Genomic DNA, 18,856 nt, shown 5'->3' on the forward strand with positions numbered 1-18,856 from the left:
TCCCGCATCGTCTCCTGTTCCCGTTAAAACGACTCCATCATTCGTTGAAGAGATGTCAGAACCTCTTTGCTTGCGTTAACCTGGTCAACAGGTTGTGGAGTTGGGGCCGAGGACATTGACGGCAGAGGTTGGTATGCTGTCACAGCAAACTGAGGGTCGTCTGTTGCCGTTGACAACGATCCTTCTTCCTCCACTCGGGAAGGGTCCACATTCTCTTCAGGGCCACCTTGCAGTAGGTCCTGTTCGGTATTGGTGGACACTTCTGACATCCTCTCTTGGTGGATGTCCATGCCTTCTAGTGCCTTGCTAATGTCCGAGTCAATCTTCAGTTGTACGAAGGGGGACCGGAGCTGTTCCTGGGACACCACCGCACTCGGCAGAGCCTTGGGGAACATTAGACACCTCAGGGAGTCATTGGGCAAGTATGGTCCTGGAGAGTTCTTTTAGAACCCTCTTACCCATTTGCGAAGGGTGTCCCTCGCTGTCCCCCTAGTCTCTAGGGTAACTAGGGGGGCTTCACCGAAGCCGTTGGCCAGCAGAATTGAGCAGGTGGGACAACCCTTCGGGTCCCAATACTTTAGGACTCCTATGACAACGCCGCAGGGGGCATGAGTTCTGCACATCGTGTGACCACAGAAGTCTTTCCCCTTGTGGTTGCAGAACATCGATCCACACTTCTCCATAGGTTCATTCTGTAAAGGAAAAATACTAATGAGTATTTTTATTTTTTATATCAGTGATATAAAAGCATACAGTCTTTAATAGCAATAGTAATCACTATTGTTTATGGTAGCTTCGGATAGTAAGCTTGAAAGGAAATAGAAAAGACACATATCTGTATTTCCTCTCCCAGGCCATTGCTGAGAACTCCGTCAGTATTAATATTCAGTTTCCCTGATAGGGAGGATACAAGGTAGAGAAACTCTAGGAACTAGAGTTCGAGTTAGTAAATAGCTTATACTAACACTATCCACCTGTAGTATTATATTAATACCGATCGGATATTTCAAGTCCCTGATGATCGAGGAAAACCATCTGAGTATTGAGGGAATATTCAACCTCAACAGAATATCATGGTCCCAACAATCGTCTGTGATAGGAAACACAGAGTATGTTAGAAAACGTGTACTACTGTATAGTTGTATACAGTAGTTTGCCGCCAGACACTGCCGGTGTTAGGTTAGTACCCGACGGTGCAAACTGATAGAGAGAGAGAAAGATTAAGGAAGGAGAGTTTCCTACTATTATGAATGAACATAACAGCTGGAAATGTAGGAGGACTATACGACTGCCTACTGTCTCCTTACCTGAAAGTTCCAATGGAAGGGGAAAGAATCTATCAGATTCTGGCTCCCACCCATCCACAAAGGGCCTGTCGCCGGCAATGAATGTGGATGGCAACTCAAGAGAGAGCTGAGGACTTTCCAAAGTATCTTAAGTTTTCCACCGGAAGCCGTCAGAAGCTGTCTCAAATTTCCCCCAATTTTATTAACTTCTTGTGAAGGAAGGGAGTTAGGGGGAAGGTGGCAGAGACAGCTGAACTAACTTCCGCCGGCGGGGTGCCAGCCAGTAACGCAGTCGTCCTACCAAGCCGGGATGATTATCAGGATACTGGTGAAAGAATCTGGTGACGGCATGACGTCACTAAAGGACAGAGGGGGAAGGGGTTGAGGGTCTTATAGTTCATTGATATCACAGGTGGCGGCGGATGTGCCGCCTTCTTCAAACAATGAGCTGGAGAAGCATAGCTTCCTGAGCTGACAATATTGTCGACGGCAAGACAAGGGCACCCTGAGTATGTCACTATCTGAATCAAAGCCGGGGGCAGTAAGAACATCATTCTACTCGAAGGCGATGAAGAGGGACAGTGGCTGCCGCCTATAGCGGTGGCGTCACTCGGGGAGGGAGGAATGGTTTAGCCTTTTCTCTCTGAGAGAGATTAAATATTGTAACTTGTCGATAAATTCTAGAGAATGTAACATCTCATACGAATCGAGAAGAAATGATAAAGGTGAGGCTAAACAGGGGAATTACTTTACTAATGTATATATGAGCAAGAGTAGCCTTGCTCTGGTAGGAGCCTCGGCCAAGGTAATCGATACCACCGGGGTTCCCGCCCGCATACGATAGGTAAAGTCACATAATAGAAAGAGGAATAATTTTCATGTATGCAATATCACAGCTTGTATACCTTGCCTAACTAGCTAATATTATAGCTTTAAAACCGGGAAGTGTCGCCCTACTAACTAAATAATATGTGAATGTAACGGGCGACAGCAGTCATAAAATGGCTGCCTCCGGTCTCGGCAACACTCGCCGAAACACACTTACATTATTGGAATTTAACTGTGAAAAGGGAGACTAAATTTACACACAGGAAACAATTAATACTCAACTTTCCAGATGATGAGGATGCGGGAGATTGCATGTTGAAATTCCAAAAAACTAGTAAAAAACACTGGGGTAAAAGGGAGCACAATACTCTTAGCAGGCTACTAGAATAGGAATGGCGTCATAGTAGTAGTAGGGAAGGAGGTCCACCGGGTACCTAGAACAGCACCCCTATCTTCTGCCACTCTTCCCCCTTACATCAAAGCGTTAAATCTATTCGGGGTGAAGATTGCCATGTGTCGTATCTAGAATACGTCCCCTGATATTATGCGATATCCTTTATTGGATACTCGCGCCAGGAGTTAGAATCCTGGAGACCTTTGGTTTAATTCTCTGGGAGTATCACTGTAGCAAATATCCCTTACAAGGCCACCTATAGGAACCCTTCCATCAGGACAACATGGCCTGAGCCCAAAAAGCTACCAAGTCATCAACAGATCTTGACCCCAAAGGAACGCAGCCATGGATGTTAGGTTTCACCCAAAGAAACTTGTGTACTAACTATCAATACATTTATGGTTGTATCTTCCATCAGCCATGTCACCCTCCTACTCCAAGAACTAATTCCTTACATCCAACACCACCTTCTTCTGTGTCTAGTAGGCTAAGCAGTAATAAAGCCAACTTCCAGGTAAAGTGAAACTTATTAATGTGATAATATTATTCTTCTCTCTCTCTCTCTCTCTCTCTCTCTCTCTCTCTCTCTCTCTCTCTCTCTCTCTCAAAAAAAAAAAAAAAAAAAAAAAAAAAAAGGTGACTAAAAAATAAAACAACCCTAGCTTTTCCAGTGTCAAACATCAATAAAATAAGAAATTTATAAATATACTGTAGAGATAGACTGCATCAAATCCTTACCTAAGTAGATTATGAGTTCCCACGGAGCTAAAGTACTGTCTTGAGGGTAGAACATAACAGGTGTGCGCTGATAACCGTCCTTTTCACGGTGATCTAGATGTGCCAAAACCTGTTTGAGGTCTGATTCCCCAATTTCATATGATACACCCCAAACTTTCTCCTGTAAATATTAGGTATTCATATGTTAGATATCTAAAATATATTCGTTCTACAACAAACCCAAAATTTGAATTAAATCATGGCAAACATTAAAATACATAATCAAATGAAAACAGCAGAGTTTGTTGTACTGTGCATTCTTGATTGGCAGATCAGTGTCTTCTGTAACAATGATTACCATTCTTTATGGTTATATAGACATTTTTGACACCCAGGATATCCCCATCTGTTGGGGATTTTTTAAAAGAAAATGGTTTATTATTCATTCATTTCATCCTTCACTTATTTTTTCCCTTAAAATCTGTATTTTACTATCAACAATAAAGTAATACGTAATTTATTTGAAAGTTTATACTTTTAAGATACTGTATTAAATCCCAGATCACGTGAGTCCCCAGACTCATCAGACCTGGGATCTGAGTGGCAGAACAGCTTGTCTGATGCCGAGCCGCGCTCAGGCAGCATGTTGGCCAATATGCATGCAGCTCTAGGAGCCCCGCCCGGACCTACTCAGACCCCATCTAACCCCAACGACGATGAGCATAATAGCACCCTGACTGTGATGTATCCCCTCTGGCGAGCACCTCAACCAATGGGAGGGCCACTCTGTTCCAGACTCGGTACAGCCTCCGCTCACGGGTACCAGTCCAGTGATCGCTGCCTGACTTGACTATCGCACCAAGTCGTATAAATAGAGCCATCCCTGCCTACACCCATTCTCTTCTTCCCTGAAGATGAAAGGAGACATCTGGCAACCTCTCGCAAGATGTAACAGCCAAACTTACTTATACTTTGTATTTGACAGTTTGCTTTTAGTAAATTTTTAGGAAATTCTTAGAATTTTTCTATGGATTTTGCTCTCCCACCTACTGATATCAGACCAACATAGCATAGTTGCTGGTGGCCTGCAGTACAGATGAGAAGAAAAATCAGAGCAATTGAGAAGCTCAATTATAAGATAAATGACACTGAGGCACCATTATCTTCATCGGAACTGTACTAGCCTCATGGCTAGTATAGTGGTAGCGTGTTTGCCTAGCATTCGCATGACGGCAAATCAATCTCCACCCGGAACCATAAGTTTAGGCTGTTTACTGGGGAGGACATGGCTGTGCTTGGGCATTACAGTGGGGGGTTGGGCTTACGCAGCTGACGCTATGGTGAGCATCTATTTTAATGAAACTGGAACTGAAACCAGACACCTTTAACCTTTAAAAGAGGGTCTACTTCAGAGAATATCATTATCATTACTGTATTATTATTATCATTATCATTATTATTATTATTATGATTATTATTATTATTATCATCATTATGAGTAGTAGTAGTAGTAGTAGTAGTAGTAGTAGTAGTAGTTGGAAAGGTAGGATGCTATACTACAAGCCCAAGGGCTTCAAAAAATGAAAATAGCCCAGTGAGAATAGGAAATAAGGTAATAAATATACTATACATTAGAAGTAATGAATAAAAAATATAAAATATCTTGAGATCAGTAACAATGTTAAAATAATTCTGTCATATATAAACTATGAAGAGAGACTTAAATCCAGGGGCAGACTGGCCATTTGGAGATTTTGGACTTTTCCACATGGGCCGCCCAATTTAAAGGCCGCTTGGGCTGGTCTCTACTCTCTAGTAGGGGAAAAAGAGAAAATGTAAGAAAGGAAAATAATAATAATAAACGGATTTTGAGCGAAGCGAAAAATCTATTTTTGGGTGAGATGGCCATGTCGTCCTGATGGAAGGTTCCTTCAGTAGCTTCCTTAGGGTATATATGACTACAGTAGATATTCCCAGAGAATTAAACTAAAGGTTTCACAGAATTCTAACTTCTGGCGCGAGTACCCTAAAGGTTTCCCTCTAGGATATTGTATATCAACAGGGGACGCATGCATTAACACGCCACATGGCTATCTGCACCCCACATAGCGTTTACGCTTTGAGGGGGATAGGTGGCGAGATAACTGAGGAGCCGCTCCAAAGTTACTCTCTTTCGTTACTGTTACAGTACTCGCAACATAAACAAACAGCGGCCATAGCTGTCCGCCATACTGTGTGACGTCACGTCCGTCCTCATTCCGAAGTCCAGCTTCCTACCAGCCTCCGAGATACAGTATAGCAGGGAGGGGCCTGGCAGGCTGAACTGGAACAGTCGGGCGGGTCCATCAGGACGACATGGCCATCTCACCCAAAAATAGATTTTTCGCTTCGCTCAAAATCCGTTTTTTGGGCTCAAGCCATGTCGTCCTGATGGAAGTGTAACAGAGAATTAATGTATCGTGGATTTTTTCCCCATTTCAAGTGCCTTCTACTTCGACTAATATTCCTGCGGTCTGGTGACCGAAGAGACCGTGACATCTCCGTTAATTGTCACTACCAGTGGCATTACAATGACCTGGCTTCCAGCCCCCCTGGTAGGGAAGTCCTGTTTGGACAAGAGGAACATCTCGAAGTAACCTGACAAAGATAGACTCACCTGGATGAAGAGATCGTGCCGGTCTCGAAGACAGATCGGAAGGTTAAATATTTGTGTAGGAACAAAATTATACCATTAGGTGAGTGTATATTAGACAGTAGGTATATTAATTATAAATAACCATAGAAATAGGAGCCAATAAAACTATAACAGCAATTTATTTTCATATGAAAGATAGGAGCGAAATAAGACGCGTATGGTAAATAAAATAATTATTTTATTTGGAAATTGCATGAAATTATGGAAAAATTATTTACAATAATAATATCGGATAACAGACATAGATTTTCAGTAAAGACGGTGATGTGGAATCTGAAAGGGAAAATATTTTGCCTTTAAGCACAAGTTCCCGGGGGAACGCCAGTCTTTAAAATTACTATACACTTCATGTCCAAGAACATGTGGCACATGTGTAAGAATCTATGTCACTTCACCTTGATGAAAGTGTCCCTTTAAATCACTATGTATCGCACTAGGGTCAACACAGGCACCCGTTTGAGTTAAAGTCCCGAAAAAACTCACTGTTCTATGCAGCACTAAACAGCCGGTTTCATCACACTACCTGCTGCTACCACGAATCTTTTTATTTCGTGCACCTGCTTCGCATAGTGTTTGAAGAATACTCTAGATGACCTCCAGCCTGTGAAGGATCGGAGGCTTTCAAAATCCATTCCTTGGAAAAAGTTCAGGGAAGAGGCAACTTTCCTAGGATCATGACCAACGGGTGTATTGTCAGGATCCGCTCTGCGAATAAAGTAGGTGATTTTCGCTCTTAGTTGTTTTAGTGACATGTCACTACCCGAAGTTTCTCCTTTAAAGAGTTGTCCTCCGCCAAAGTCTGAAGTTCTTTGAAGATAGACCTTAAGGCTCTCCACTGGGCATAGAGAGACATCTTCCTTCAGGGGGCAGATTCTCCAAGGGCCCCATCTTTTGGTGGGAAGTTCATTTTTAGCGAGAAACGTGGGGTCGGGGAAGAGGGTAAGTTCCCCCGTGTCGGCGAACTGTATCTGGCCCTCTTCTCTCGATAATGCCACTATTCACTGACTCGGGCTCCCGAGGCGAGAGCAAAAAGGAAGATCACTTTTTGAGTCAAGTCTTTCAGAGGGCAAGATTCGTTGTCCAGGTTAGAGGCAAAATGGAGCACCTTATCCAGGGACCAGGTGATGGGTCTCGGTGGGGGTGCTGGACGGAGTCTAGCGCACGCCTTCGGGAGTTTATTGAAGATTTCGTTGGATAAATCTATTTGGAAGGCGTACAGAAGTGGTCTAGTCAAGGCCGATTTGCAGGTGGAAATCGTATTGGCTGCTAAGCTTTGTCCATGAAGGTGAATAAAGGACACGCAAAAATCTATAGAGATTTCCGTAGGGTATTTTGCCTTGACGAAGGATACCCACTTCTTCCAGGATGATTCATATTGCCTTCTGGTAGACTTTGTTTTGTATTCCTCTAGGAAGTCTAAACTTTTCTTCGAGATCCCAAACCTTTTCTTCACGGCTAGGGAGAGAAAATCATGAAATGAAGGTCTTTGACTTTCTTTGATGAAGCGAAGACAGTCGACTTCTGCACCTGTTGGGAGAGAACTGGGCCCGGCAGGGGGATCAGCTTGGGCTGCAGCTCCAGGACTAGGGAAAACCAGTTGCTCCGGGGCCACTTGGGAGCCACTAGGGCTGCTGTCCCTTTGAAGGTTCTCAGTTTGGAGAGGACTTTCAGCAGAAGGTTGGGTGGATGGAACAGGTAAATCTTGGACCATCTGTTCCAGTCCCAAGACATGGCGTCCACTGCTTCCGCTTCGGGGTCCTCGTAAGGGGCCACATATCGAGGAAGTTGCTTGTTGTCGCTCGTCGCGAAGAGATCGATCTGTAGTTCCGGGACTTGACGAGAGATGAAGGAGAATGATCTTGCGTCTAGGGACCATTCCGACTCTATGGGGCTTGTTCTTGATAGAGCGTCCGCCGTCACGTTGCGGAATCCTTGTAGGTGAACTGCAGATAAGTGCCACTTCTTCCTGTCCGCCAGGCGGAAGATGGGTAATAGCACTTGGTTTATGTGGGGCGATCTCGAGCCCTGACGGTTGAGACATCTGACTACTACCGAGCTGTCCAGAGTTAGATGGATGTGTATCGAGGGACGGGGGGATAATTTCTTCAATGGTGAGAAGAACCGCCATGGCCTCCAAGATGTTGATGTGAAACATCTTGAATAGGGGAGACCATGTCCCTTGAACCTGTTGTTGATGGGAGTGACCCCCCCAACCCTCCAGAGAGGCGTCCGTGTGGATGTTGATCGATGGAGGCGGAGGTTGAAGAGGGATGGATCTTTTCAAGTTCCTTGCTTCTGACCACGGTCTTAGGAGGGAGCGAAGCCTGTTCGGTAGGGGTCTCTTGAGATCTCTTCAAGCGATGGATGCGTTTTGTCTCCAGACTCCTGAGGCATCCTTTAGCTGTGCTTGTAGCACTGGGTTTGTTACTGAGGCGAACTGTAGGGAGCCGAGTACTTGCTCCTGCTGTCGTCTTGAGATCCGTTTGGACTTGAGAAGTCTTTTGATAGACCCGGCTATTTCTTTCCTTTTCTTCAGTGGGATGGAAAGGCGGTGTGACTGAAGATTCCAATGGATTCCTAACCATTGGAACTTCTGAGCTGGAGCGAGGCGAGACTTCTTGGTGTTTATATTGAAACCCAGATGTTCCAGGAACTGGGTCACCTTGCTGCAAGCTCTCAAACATTCTTCTGGCGATGTCGACCAGACCAGCCAGTCGTCGAGGTAGGCCATCACTTGGACGCCCTGAAGGCGTAGCTGGTGGACGATTGTGTCTGCTAGCTTGATGAAGATTCTCGGAGCCACGTTGAGCCCGAAGGGCATGGCTCTAAAGGCGTAGCTTCTTCTTTGGAGCCGGAATCCTAGGTAGGAGGAAGCGTGGTGGTTCATTGGGATGTGCCAGTAGGCATCCGCCAGGTCTATTGAGACCGTGTAGGCCTTGTGAGGCAGTAGGGCTCTTATTTGTTGAAGGGTCAGCATCTTGAATTTGTTGTTCGCAATGAACTTGTTGAGGGGGGACAAGTCGAGAATGACTCTGAGTTTGTCTGAGTCCTTCTTTGGAACACAAAATAGTCTTCCTTGGAACCTGGTGGACTTTACCCTCTTGATCACCTTCTTGTTCTAGGACATGTTCTTCCAAGATGGGGGTTGAAGGCTGGAAGAATTGGTTAAAGGTTGGCAGTGGTTGCGTCCAGCTCCAACCTAGTCCCTTCTTGATGATGCTGTGTGCCCAAGGATCGAAGGTCCAACGATCCTGAAAATGGCGGAGTCTTCCTCCCACCGGAAGCACTTCATAGCTTCTGGTTTCCCGAGGGTTTGCCACCTCAGCCGCTAGCTCCCCTTCCTCCTCTGCCCCTGGAGGGGCGGCGAGGGGAGTCTCTGCCGGAGCCTCTACCTCTGGGACGAAAGGTCAGTGGATAGTCGTTCATAGGCAGGGGGGAAGACCGGTGATTGGGACACCACCGGCTGGGGGACCAACTGAAAGGTCTGTTGTGGTTGTGCAACCAAGTCACTTGGGGAGTAGCGGGATCCGGAAACTGGCGTTCCGGTTGACGCTGCTGGGGTCTTGGCTTGGAAGATTTCCTCTTAGGCTGAGGGCCATCTTCCTGAGAGGATTTCCTTTTGCGGGACATGCCCCACTTATTGAGAAGGTTCCGGTTCTCAGAAGCGGCTTTGTCCACGATCTCTTTCCCAGAGCTGTTGGGAAGAGATGTTTGCCCCAGATGTTGGAGGAGATTAGCTTCCGGGGTTCGTGTTTTACTGCCGCGTTGGCAAACACGAATTCTCTGCAGGCTCTCCGGGCCTTAATGAAGCTATACAAGACCTTCATCACAGTCACTAGGTGGGTCTTCGCAAGAACCATATACAAGTCTGGGACCCTAACGTCCCCGGCCATGACTTCGAGCTGAATTTGATGAGACAGGGAGGCAGCTAGCCTCTCCTTGGTCTCCTGCTCCCGACGAAGAAGGTGGTTGTTCAGCTTTGGAAGATCTTCGTTGAACTGACGGCCAGCCGCGTCAGGTTCAAGTTTCCCGACCGTGAAGGTAAACTGGATATCTTTCCAGAATCTGTCGTCGGGGGGAAGGGCGAGGGAGAGAGGCCTACACTCCTCCAGGGTAGGGCAGGGCTTTCCTTCCTCCACTGCCTTCATGACCGCATGAAAGGCCTTTTCTACGAAGGGAAAGGTCGCAGTAGAGGGAGCAAGAAAGGACGGGTGTTTCTTGCTCAATGCCGGCATCTTAGAGTTGGTAAAACCTCGGCTCTTAAGACATTCTGCCAGCATGGCTTGGGCTTTCGAGTGATCGAACACGATCACTTCTTTGGGTTCGGTCTCCTCCTTGGAGGCCGGTTCGGACCTGAGCCGGACGTAACAGTCCGGGTAAGCCTCAAAGCTGGGGAAGAATTCCACTTCTTCCAAGAGGATGGACCCAAGCTTATCATTGATGAAAATCTTGCCAGTTGTAATTGGCATATGCTCGGCGTATCTCCAAGGGTTAGACTCCAAGCAGGGGGAAAAATCCTTAACCGAGATCTTCTTCGGTTGTTTCAAACCCATAAGATGAACTTTGAGCTCCTCTTGGTTCTTACGGAGCTTTTCGTCCATTAGTGCCACCAATACCCGGATGGCATCTTCGGTGGCGGGCAGCAGGGGTTGCAAGACGGCGAAGGTAGAGGGGACTGGCTCCTCGACCACAACAGGGGTTACTGGAGGTGTTTGGGCGACCTCGCCCTCCGAATCAGGGAACTCCACCTGATCCTCTTCTTCCTCCAGATCTTCACTCATGAGGGTCCTCTCGGTGTTGTCGGAGACTTCCGACATCTTCTCCACCTCGTCCAGATGACACTTTCGGAGTGTAGCCGAAATGTCGGGTTCAACCACTAGTTGGACGCAGGGAATCTGATGCTGGGGAATCACAGAGTCCGATAGAGCTTTTGGGAAAAGCAAGGGCCTCATCTTCTCATTGGGGAGATAAGGCCCGGTGGCGTTCTTCTGGAAACCGCGCACCCACTTGCGCAGTTTCTCTCAAGCGTTGTCCCTGGCCTCCGCGGACGGAGGGTTATCGAACGCCTCATCAAGAAGGCCTTTGTAGGTTGAACAGGGCTGCAGATCCCAGTACTTGAGATTACCCTTTTTCGCTGCACAGGGGGCGTGGGTCCGGCACGCCTTATGCCCGTAGAAGTCCTGGCGGCGAACTCCGCAGAAGGAGCTCTCACACTTCACGTTCTCCTCCTGTAAAAGAGAGAGATCATGAGTACATGGAAGACATAGTTATGGCTTACATTACTCTTAAGATTAAGATTCACTTATATCTGTAGAATTGGTTTTATGTGAGCTCAGGATAGGTGAGCTAGAAAGGAAGTAGGAAGACACATACTTGTGAGTCCCGTCCAGCCGGTTACCGTGACCTTTTCTGCAGTCAATTCCTTAGGACCTGAGGTCCTAAAGGAGGGAATAGTATCCTTATGGATGAGCCAAGCTTAGGCTTCCTTATAAAGGAATTGTCTACAGAGAGGAGAGGATCTGTAATCATTCAGAACCTAGGGAGAAAAAGGGGAAAATAGGATAAACCCCCTTTTATTTGGGTAGGTCCCGGCAAGAGACTGCACTGAGAAGCACAGAGTATGCTGGAAATATTGTACTGTACAACCGTGCACCCCAGCCACTGTTTTTAAGGTATGAAATACCAAAGAAAGAGCGGTCAGGCTATCCGGCTGTATTAGATCGACTGCCGGCCCCGTGGGAGAGGTGCTTGTCCATGAAAGCTGCAGGGGCGGCGCCGGCAGACAGGCGGAAAGCCGGATGCCGGTCCGGCGGGGTGAATCCATCTAAGGCTACATACTGAGCAGCAGAGAGGTAGGAGACACCTAGGAAGGCGATCGCTGGCACGGCGGCGGGTCGTCAGCAGGACGGCGGTCTCCGGCAGCCGGCAGGCTGTCGGCGTTGGTGAACCTAGCTGGTTGCATAAGATGGAGGGGAGGGTTACCTGAGATGTCGGCGGCAGCGTCGGCAAGGGGCGGCGGCCCCCGGCAGCCGGCAGGCTGTCGCTCTAGGTAATCCTCAGATAGGAACATCCTATGAAGTAGGAAGGTCACCTGGGGTGTCGGCGGCTAGCGCCGGCAGTCGGAGGCGGCAGTGGACCGGCACCATGATAGGAGAGAGAAAGGTAAGGAGGGAGTAAGGAAGGGTAATGCCCGATACCCGACCGGCTTCCCTCCGGAAGGAGTGCTCTCATGATAGGAGGGGATACGCCTATCATCCGGCAGCAGGGAGCCGGCAGACGGCTGGATGCCTGTGGTAATCCAAGGGAGGATCAGAGGACACTCAAAAGAGGGGGATCTTCCGCTGGCACTATACCATAGTTCGACTATGAGGGGGAAGTGTAGCAGAGCGGCCAACCAAGCAGAAGAGCACAGCCTAACCTACAACTCTCCCAAGGGGAAGAGTTGTAGGACAGCGGACAGGGGTGTGAAGGCAAGCCAACACAAAGGGATAGAGTGGGGAGGGGGTTAGGGGTCTTTGAGGGAGCAGAAGGGGACACAACCCTAAACCTCCCAAGGGGTGGGGGGAATCTGTTAGGTGCTAGACTACCCAGGCAGGAGAGAAACGCTCTCCAACCCTAGGGGAGGTTAGCTCAGATCAGGCACAGCACTGGTGTACTGTCCTAAACTATAATAAAACAGAATCCCACAAGGCCTAACCTAAACCAGGAGAGTCTTCTCCTAGATTAGGGAGGGCTGGGAAGACATATCGCTAGGCTACAGGGAGGAAGGGACGTGTCCCAACCAAGTGCAGTCTAGAGGGAAGGGCAGAGTCCTTCCACCTTCAGTCTCAGTCGATACCTTAAGGGAAAGGCGTTCCCCAAAGGTGGACTGGGATGAACGATAGGTACTTTGGGGTTCTGTCCGAGGTCCCCCCATATACTATGGTAAGGAAGAGGGAAGAACGATCTAGCCTAACCTACCCGAAAACTATTCCGGGTAAGGGGGCTAACCCAACCTAGACAACATATACTTTCGACATTTCCCCGGTTACCCTTGTGTATCGGTTATCATTCATTGGAGATTGATATCTCCTGGAATTATATTAGCCGTTACTAGTCTCGAATAGAGATTTATGAGTAATCTCTCTTCCCTCTGAGAGTAGCCTTAGGCTACAACTCTCTGCGTCGGCCTTGAATTTCGAATTCAGGCATGACTAGCCTAGAGTTTTTCTGTCTCATCCCTTAACAGCAGACGGCAAGTTTTGGGATTCGATCAGAACCTCAGAGTATTTAGTCTTTTGTCGGAAGTCGGTCGGCGGGGTGATTGCATTCCCCTGCCGGCTGAGCTGCCGGCATAGGAGGCTAGCCCACCCTAGATTACACCTGAAGTGGTTGCATGATGCCGCCACCTTCTCCCTGTGGTCTAGTAGACTAGTCCTATGCTCGCAGACCCTAGGCTGTAGAGTAGTATACTCTTGTGGCCTAGGATGGCGCCGGCATCGGAACTCTGTTTCTCCTTTGTTGAGAGGAACGGCATGGACTGCCGTCCCCTTAACTGTATTAGCACCTCCTAAGCTGGAGAATAGAAGATTCTCCTGCCGCTTGGGGTTGTGCCGGTACTGAAACAGAGTTTCATTAAGGTGTGTAGGTTCGGCAACATTGCCGGCCACTCCCATACCTCATATAGGACCCTTCCCCCCCCCCCCCCCCCCTGTTCATTTACGATGGCCGAGCCATTGTCTTTCCTGAGCCGCCGTCCTGCAACCTTACCATTGCCGGTGGGTTGCCGGAGCCGGCCAGACCCCCTCTCCTCAGCTGACGGCTGTCGGCGACTGACGGCTTCCGGCGGCCATGACGGCTGTGGGTGAGAGGTCCCTTTTGTCACCAAGGTTCTCCAGTTCTCCCTTGAACTGCTGGCCACAACTTCTGTTGTCGGCGTGTTGCTCTGGCCGGCAGTAGACCGGCACACCTCAGTCGGTAGCATGCCGACTGTACTAGTGCTGCCGGAGGCTGGCCTACAGTGGTAAGCCGGCAATAGTACTGTGGCTAGATGGAAGCCTGAATGTTACATTCTCCCCTTCCATTTGAACCTTCTTTTCGGAGAAAGGCAGTGAAATTAGACTTTTACATCCTTTATTACTGTGATTGCATTCCCCTGCCGGCTGAGCTGCCGGCATAGGAGGCTAGCCCTCCCTAGATTACACCTGAAGTGGTTGCATAATGCCGCCACCTTCTCCCTGTGGTCTAGTAGACTAGTCCTATGCTCGCAGACCCTAGGCTGTAGAGTAGTATACTCTTGTGGCCTAGGATGGCGCCGGCATCGGAACTCTGTTTCTCCTTTGTTGAGAGGAACGGCATGGACTGCCGTCCCCTTAACTGTATTAGCACCTCCTAAGCTGGAGAATAGAAGATTCTCCTGCAGTTTGGGGTTGTGCCGGTACTGAAACAGAGTTTCATCAAGGTGTGTAGGTTCGGCAACATTGCCGGCCACTCCCATACCTCATATAGGACCCCCCCCCCCCCTGTTCATTTACGATGGCCGAGCCATTGTCTTTCCTGAGCCGCGTCCTGCGACCTTACCATTGCCGGTGGGTTGCCGGAGCCGGCCAGACCCCCTCTCCTCAGCTGACGGCTGTCGGCGACTGACAGCTTCCGGCGGCCATGACGACTGTGGGTGAGAGGTCCCTTTTGTCACCAAGGTTCTCCAGTTCTCCCTTGAACTGCTGGCCACAACTTCTGTTGTTGGCGTGTTGCTCTGGCCGGCAGTAGACCGGCACACCTCAGTCGGTAGCATGTCGACTGTACTAGTGCTGCCGGAGGCTGGCCTACAGTGGTAAGCCGGCAATAGTACTGTGGCTAGATGGAAGCCTGAATGTTACATTCTCCCCTTCCATTTGAACCTTCTTTTCGGAGAAAGGCAGTAAAATTAGACTTTTACATCCTTTATTACTGTATACATACACAGTAATAGATAGCCTTCACTCCATGCTTTCTCTCTCCCTCTCTCTTAACTAGCATGTTAGATGCTCCGGCAACATGCCGGCTGAACTACAGTATATGTCTATACAGGTAGTCAGTATATTTGCAGTATAGTATATACGGAAGATGGAAAACTAACGTATATATTATACTAGTAGAAAGGCAGTAAAATTAGACCTTTATATCCTTTATTACTGTATACATACACAGTAATAGATAGCCTTCACTCCACACTCCATGCTTTCTCTCTCTCTCTTAACTAGCATGCTAGATGCTCCGGCAAGAGCTAGCTAATCCGGCAACATGCCGGCTGAACTACAGTATATGTCTATATAGGTAGTCAGTATATTTGCAGTATAGTATATACGGCAGATGGAAAACTAACGTATATATTATACAAGTAGTTTTTCCAATATATCTTGGGTATCCCTGCCCAGGTATTTGCTGAACCCAATCCTATATTGATAGAATAATATTTCGTCAATATTCTGATTTGAAATTAGTTTCCATTTACCCTACAATATTAAATTTTGTAAAGGGCTGGTGGTGTGATACATCTAACCCTTAAAGGGGAGAGCCCTTATCCCTGAGTTGCCCTGATCAGGAAACTCCCTGATTTAATATTATAAGGGAAGTCACAGCAAATAGATGGGTTGGGATACACAAATATATGTCGTTTATCTTTTCTAATCAACATATCTCGGGTACCCTTGTGCGAGCTTCTGCTGGTACCGCTCCTATATCGAAAGAATGGCATTCCTTCGATACTCTGATAGTGAAATCAGTCCTCCTTACCTCACAGTGTTAAGTATAAGGGGAGACAGTGCTTTGTACACTTCCTTACACCTAGGTGTTCGACCCCCCTTTTTACCGGGAATTCCCCAATTGGAGGAATTTCCTTATCTTAATACTGAGGGGAGGTAACAGCATTGGCTCGCAGGGGATACACGGGTATATGTCTCCCGCTATCTCTTTATAGCTTTCTGTCCTAAGCTATTTTTTTCAAAAGATGATTTTTGCAAATTGTTTATCAGTGTGATAATCAATTGAATACTCATTTCTGTTCTCCTTTCCTTACAGGAGGGACACCAGATGATACATCGCAGTCTTTTGCAGTTATAAGAGTAAGTATTTTCATGGACATAATACATGCAGGTTCATGCCCCCAGCAATATTATTTCCAAATCCCCAACCCCGTCTGAGACCCTCTGACCTGTAAGTAGGCCAGACCTTACTGTCGAAGGTCTCGAAAAACCCAAGTTAATAGAATCTGGTATACAGCTCTTAACATTTACACATTTGGGTGTGAGATTTCTAAAATCTCTCCAAAACCATACCTACCTATTTTACAGCTTCCTAAAGGACATCCTGTCCCCTATCCCTCCTTTCTCCACTCCAGTTCGAGGAGAGGAGGTGAAGATGGGGGTACCCCCCCTCTTGCTGCCAGTGCATACACGATGGCAGTCTCAAGCTGTCGAACTACGGTTGGTTTGGTTTCAGAAGTTATCACGAAAATGCGGTTCAGTTGCGAACTCACAAAAATTCGGAAACTCTATGGGAATTGGACCGAATATTTCACTTATTGCGATAACTGGCAATTTAGTGTTTCTTTTAAAGGTTTTAAGGTCTTCAAGCTCCCCCAAACCCCCCAACCTTACCTCACAAGGATGGTAAGGTTGCAGATACTAACGGCACTAATGAATCTGAGCAAGACTCGAACCCCCGACTGGCAAACACCAGGCAGAGACATTACAATCAGGCCACACATTGTAGTGATAACAACGACAGCAGTATTTGATTCACTGTCACATCTGACTCCGCCGCCGAGAGCCGGCAGTGTGTGCCCTTGGTCACCACCCAGTCAATAGCTGAGTTGGTATGCCTTCAATCGGCAGCCCGCCGATAACCGGCGGACTGCCGACAGCCTGAGGGGTCGTCAATGGTTCAGAGGACTGCTGACTATGCGTATAGTTTTCACCACAACCCAGTCACATCGAATACTGGCTAGGATGGTGTGACTTCTGTCAGCGACCCGCTGACAGCCGACAAGTCACTGACATGCCGGAGAACTGCTAGCCATATCGGTATTGAAGTACTGTAACTAAAAAAACAATATCAGCGAATCTGAATTCCTTTATTAACTAAAACAAATATTGATACAAACACACTCATGTGCGTATGCGCAAACACACACACACGCACGAGGAGACACGATCGGCGAGGAGGTAGAGATGGTGACTGCGATAACATACCGTAACTCACACTACGGAAATTTTAATCTAACTTAGCTTATTTATTTTTATTTCTTTATTTTTATATTTCATATTTTTTACATTTTTCTTCTTTTGATTTTTTATTTTCATCACTTTCAGTGACGAGTTACGCTATGTTATCTCAGTCACCATCTCTACCTCCTCCCCGACCGTCTCTCTTACTGCGTAGCAATTCTTGCACCTGTGTGTGTGTGTGTTTGTGCATACGCACACGAGTGTGTTTGTATCGATATTTGTTTTAGTTAACAAAGGAATTCAGATTAGCTGTTATTACTTTCTTAGTTTCATTTAATTGTTTTTCAACTCATTGACGCTGTTAAAAAGCATATGTACTCTAAACACATTTTTGTTTAATCTCTCTCTCTCTCTCGGAAAAAAAAATAATAGACGTACAGTAGACGTATCTAACACTATAACAGCGAAGAAGAACGAGAGAGAGAGAGAGAGAGAGAGAGAGAGAGAGAGAGAGAGAGAGAGAGAGAGAGATTTTATTTAAAGAACATGTTAATGCTATGTTTAGAGAGAAACAGAAAAAGAGAGAAGTCTTATTTAAAAGAGCTTGTTACTGCTATCTTGGTTTTCTTTGCTTCACTTTTTTCTTTCTTTCTGTTCATCACGCTGGCCCTTCTCACAAATGATCATTGCCAACAATCTCTTTGTCCTTTATCCCTATCAACAAAAGGCATTCTATCTCTTCCAGGGTATTGCTACGATGTCTTGTAATAATGGTGATCCCCTTCGATGGTTATTTGCTTTAATGGCTGCCTTCAGCTTGATGATCCTCGAGATCATAGGCCTATTCCGGCCATATTGTTTAGCCATACAGTATCACTCACATGCACACTGCTCCCATGTTTTTCTATAATTTCTTGCTTCAATTCTAATGAAAGAATTGCCTTCTTCCTGTACTGAAACTTAGCTTCTTAGGCACCATGATTATAGGTAAAATCAAAAAGGAAATGTGAGAAAAGGAAGAAAATAAGCACAGTTAATAACAGACCAAAAAGAGGACAACCACACGATACAAACAAGAACAGAGAACTGAGCACTCGACGCTCAATGGCGTAACGTTTACTTCGTGTGTCGAAATAAAATTCGGGTGTAGAGTAAAAAATTTGCTCGAATTTTACTTCGGATGTTGGAAAATTCGGATGTAGATACGTTCGGATGTAAAGGTTCCACTGTATATTGATTATACAGTATGTTGATTTTGTTATTACCAATGTTTTACTTAATTTTTCTTAGGACTTCCAAATGAAATGTTTTTCTTTATGGGCGGCGTCATAAAGTACGCTCCATCTTCGATCGTAATAAACAAACGAAGGCATTTAACGCGCATGATGAAAGTGATAAATGATGATATTACAGTAAAAGCTTTTAGAAAATATGTTATTACAAATATTATTTACTGTATCTATATAAAATCATACATACGTAGCAAAGCAGGAAAACAATTTACGAGAGAGAGAGAGAGAGAGAGAGAGAGAGAGAGAGAGAGAGAGAGAGAGAGAGAGAGAGAGAGAGAGAGAGAGAGAGAGAGAGTTGTTTTACGTACGTAAATATAAATTTTAAACAAAAAAAAATAGACCCATTTCATATAAAATAGGTTATTACAAATATTTTACTTTATCATATTACAGTAGTCTGTATAATACTGTAAAGTTCAGTACAGTATGTTGTTGTTAGTCGTGGCGATGAAATTCTC

At 46.4% G+C, this 18,856-nt stretch overlaps 2 protein-coding genes across 8 annotated transcripts in view; both read right to left on the reverse strand.

Annotated features, from left to right (window-relative positions):
- The window catches only part of LOC137656083 (uncharacterized), a 534,405-nt gene that overhangs the window by 151,217 nt on the left and 364,332 nt on the right, over positions 1–18,856 (reverse strand). The gene's annotated exons all lie outside the window — the stretch shown is intronic.
- LOC137656099 (putative glutathione-specific gamma-glutamylcyclotransferase 2) overlaps positions 1–18,856 on the reverse strand; it is a 123,833-nt gene that overhangs the window by 29,823 nt on the left and 75,154 nt on the right. For all 6 annotated transcript variants that reach the window (XM_068390305.1, XM_068390277.1, XM_068390295.1 and 3 more), the window contains exon 4: positions 3,247–3,406. In XM_068390305.1, coding sequence (XP_068246406.1) covers positions 3,247–3,406 — 160 coding nt within the window. The remainder of the gene's footprint in view (positions 1–3,246; positions 3,407–18,856) is intronic.

The sequence above is a fragment of the Palaemon carinicauda genome, chromosome 1 (genome assembly GCF_036898095.1).
Source record: "Palaemon carinicauda isolate YSFRI2023 chromosome 1, ASM3689809v2, whole genome shotgun sequence".
In the NCBI taxonomy this organism is placed as follows: domain Eukaryota; kingdom Metazoa; phylum Arthropoda; class Malacostraca; order Decapoda; family Palaemonidae; genus Palaemon; species Palaemon carinicauda.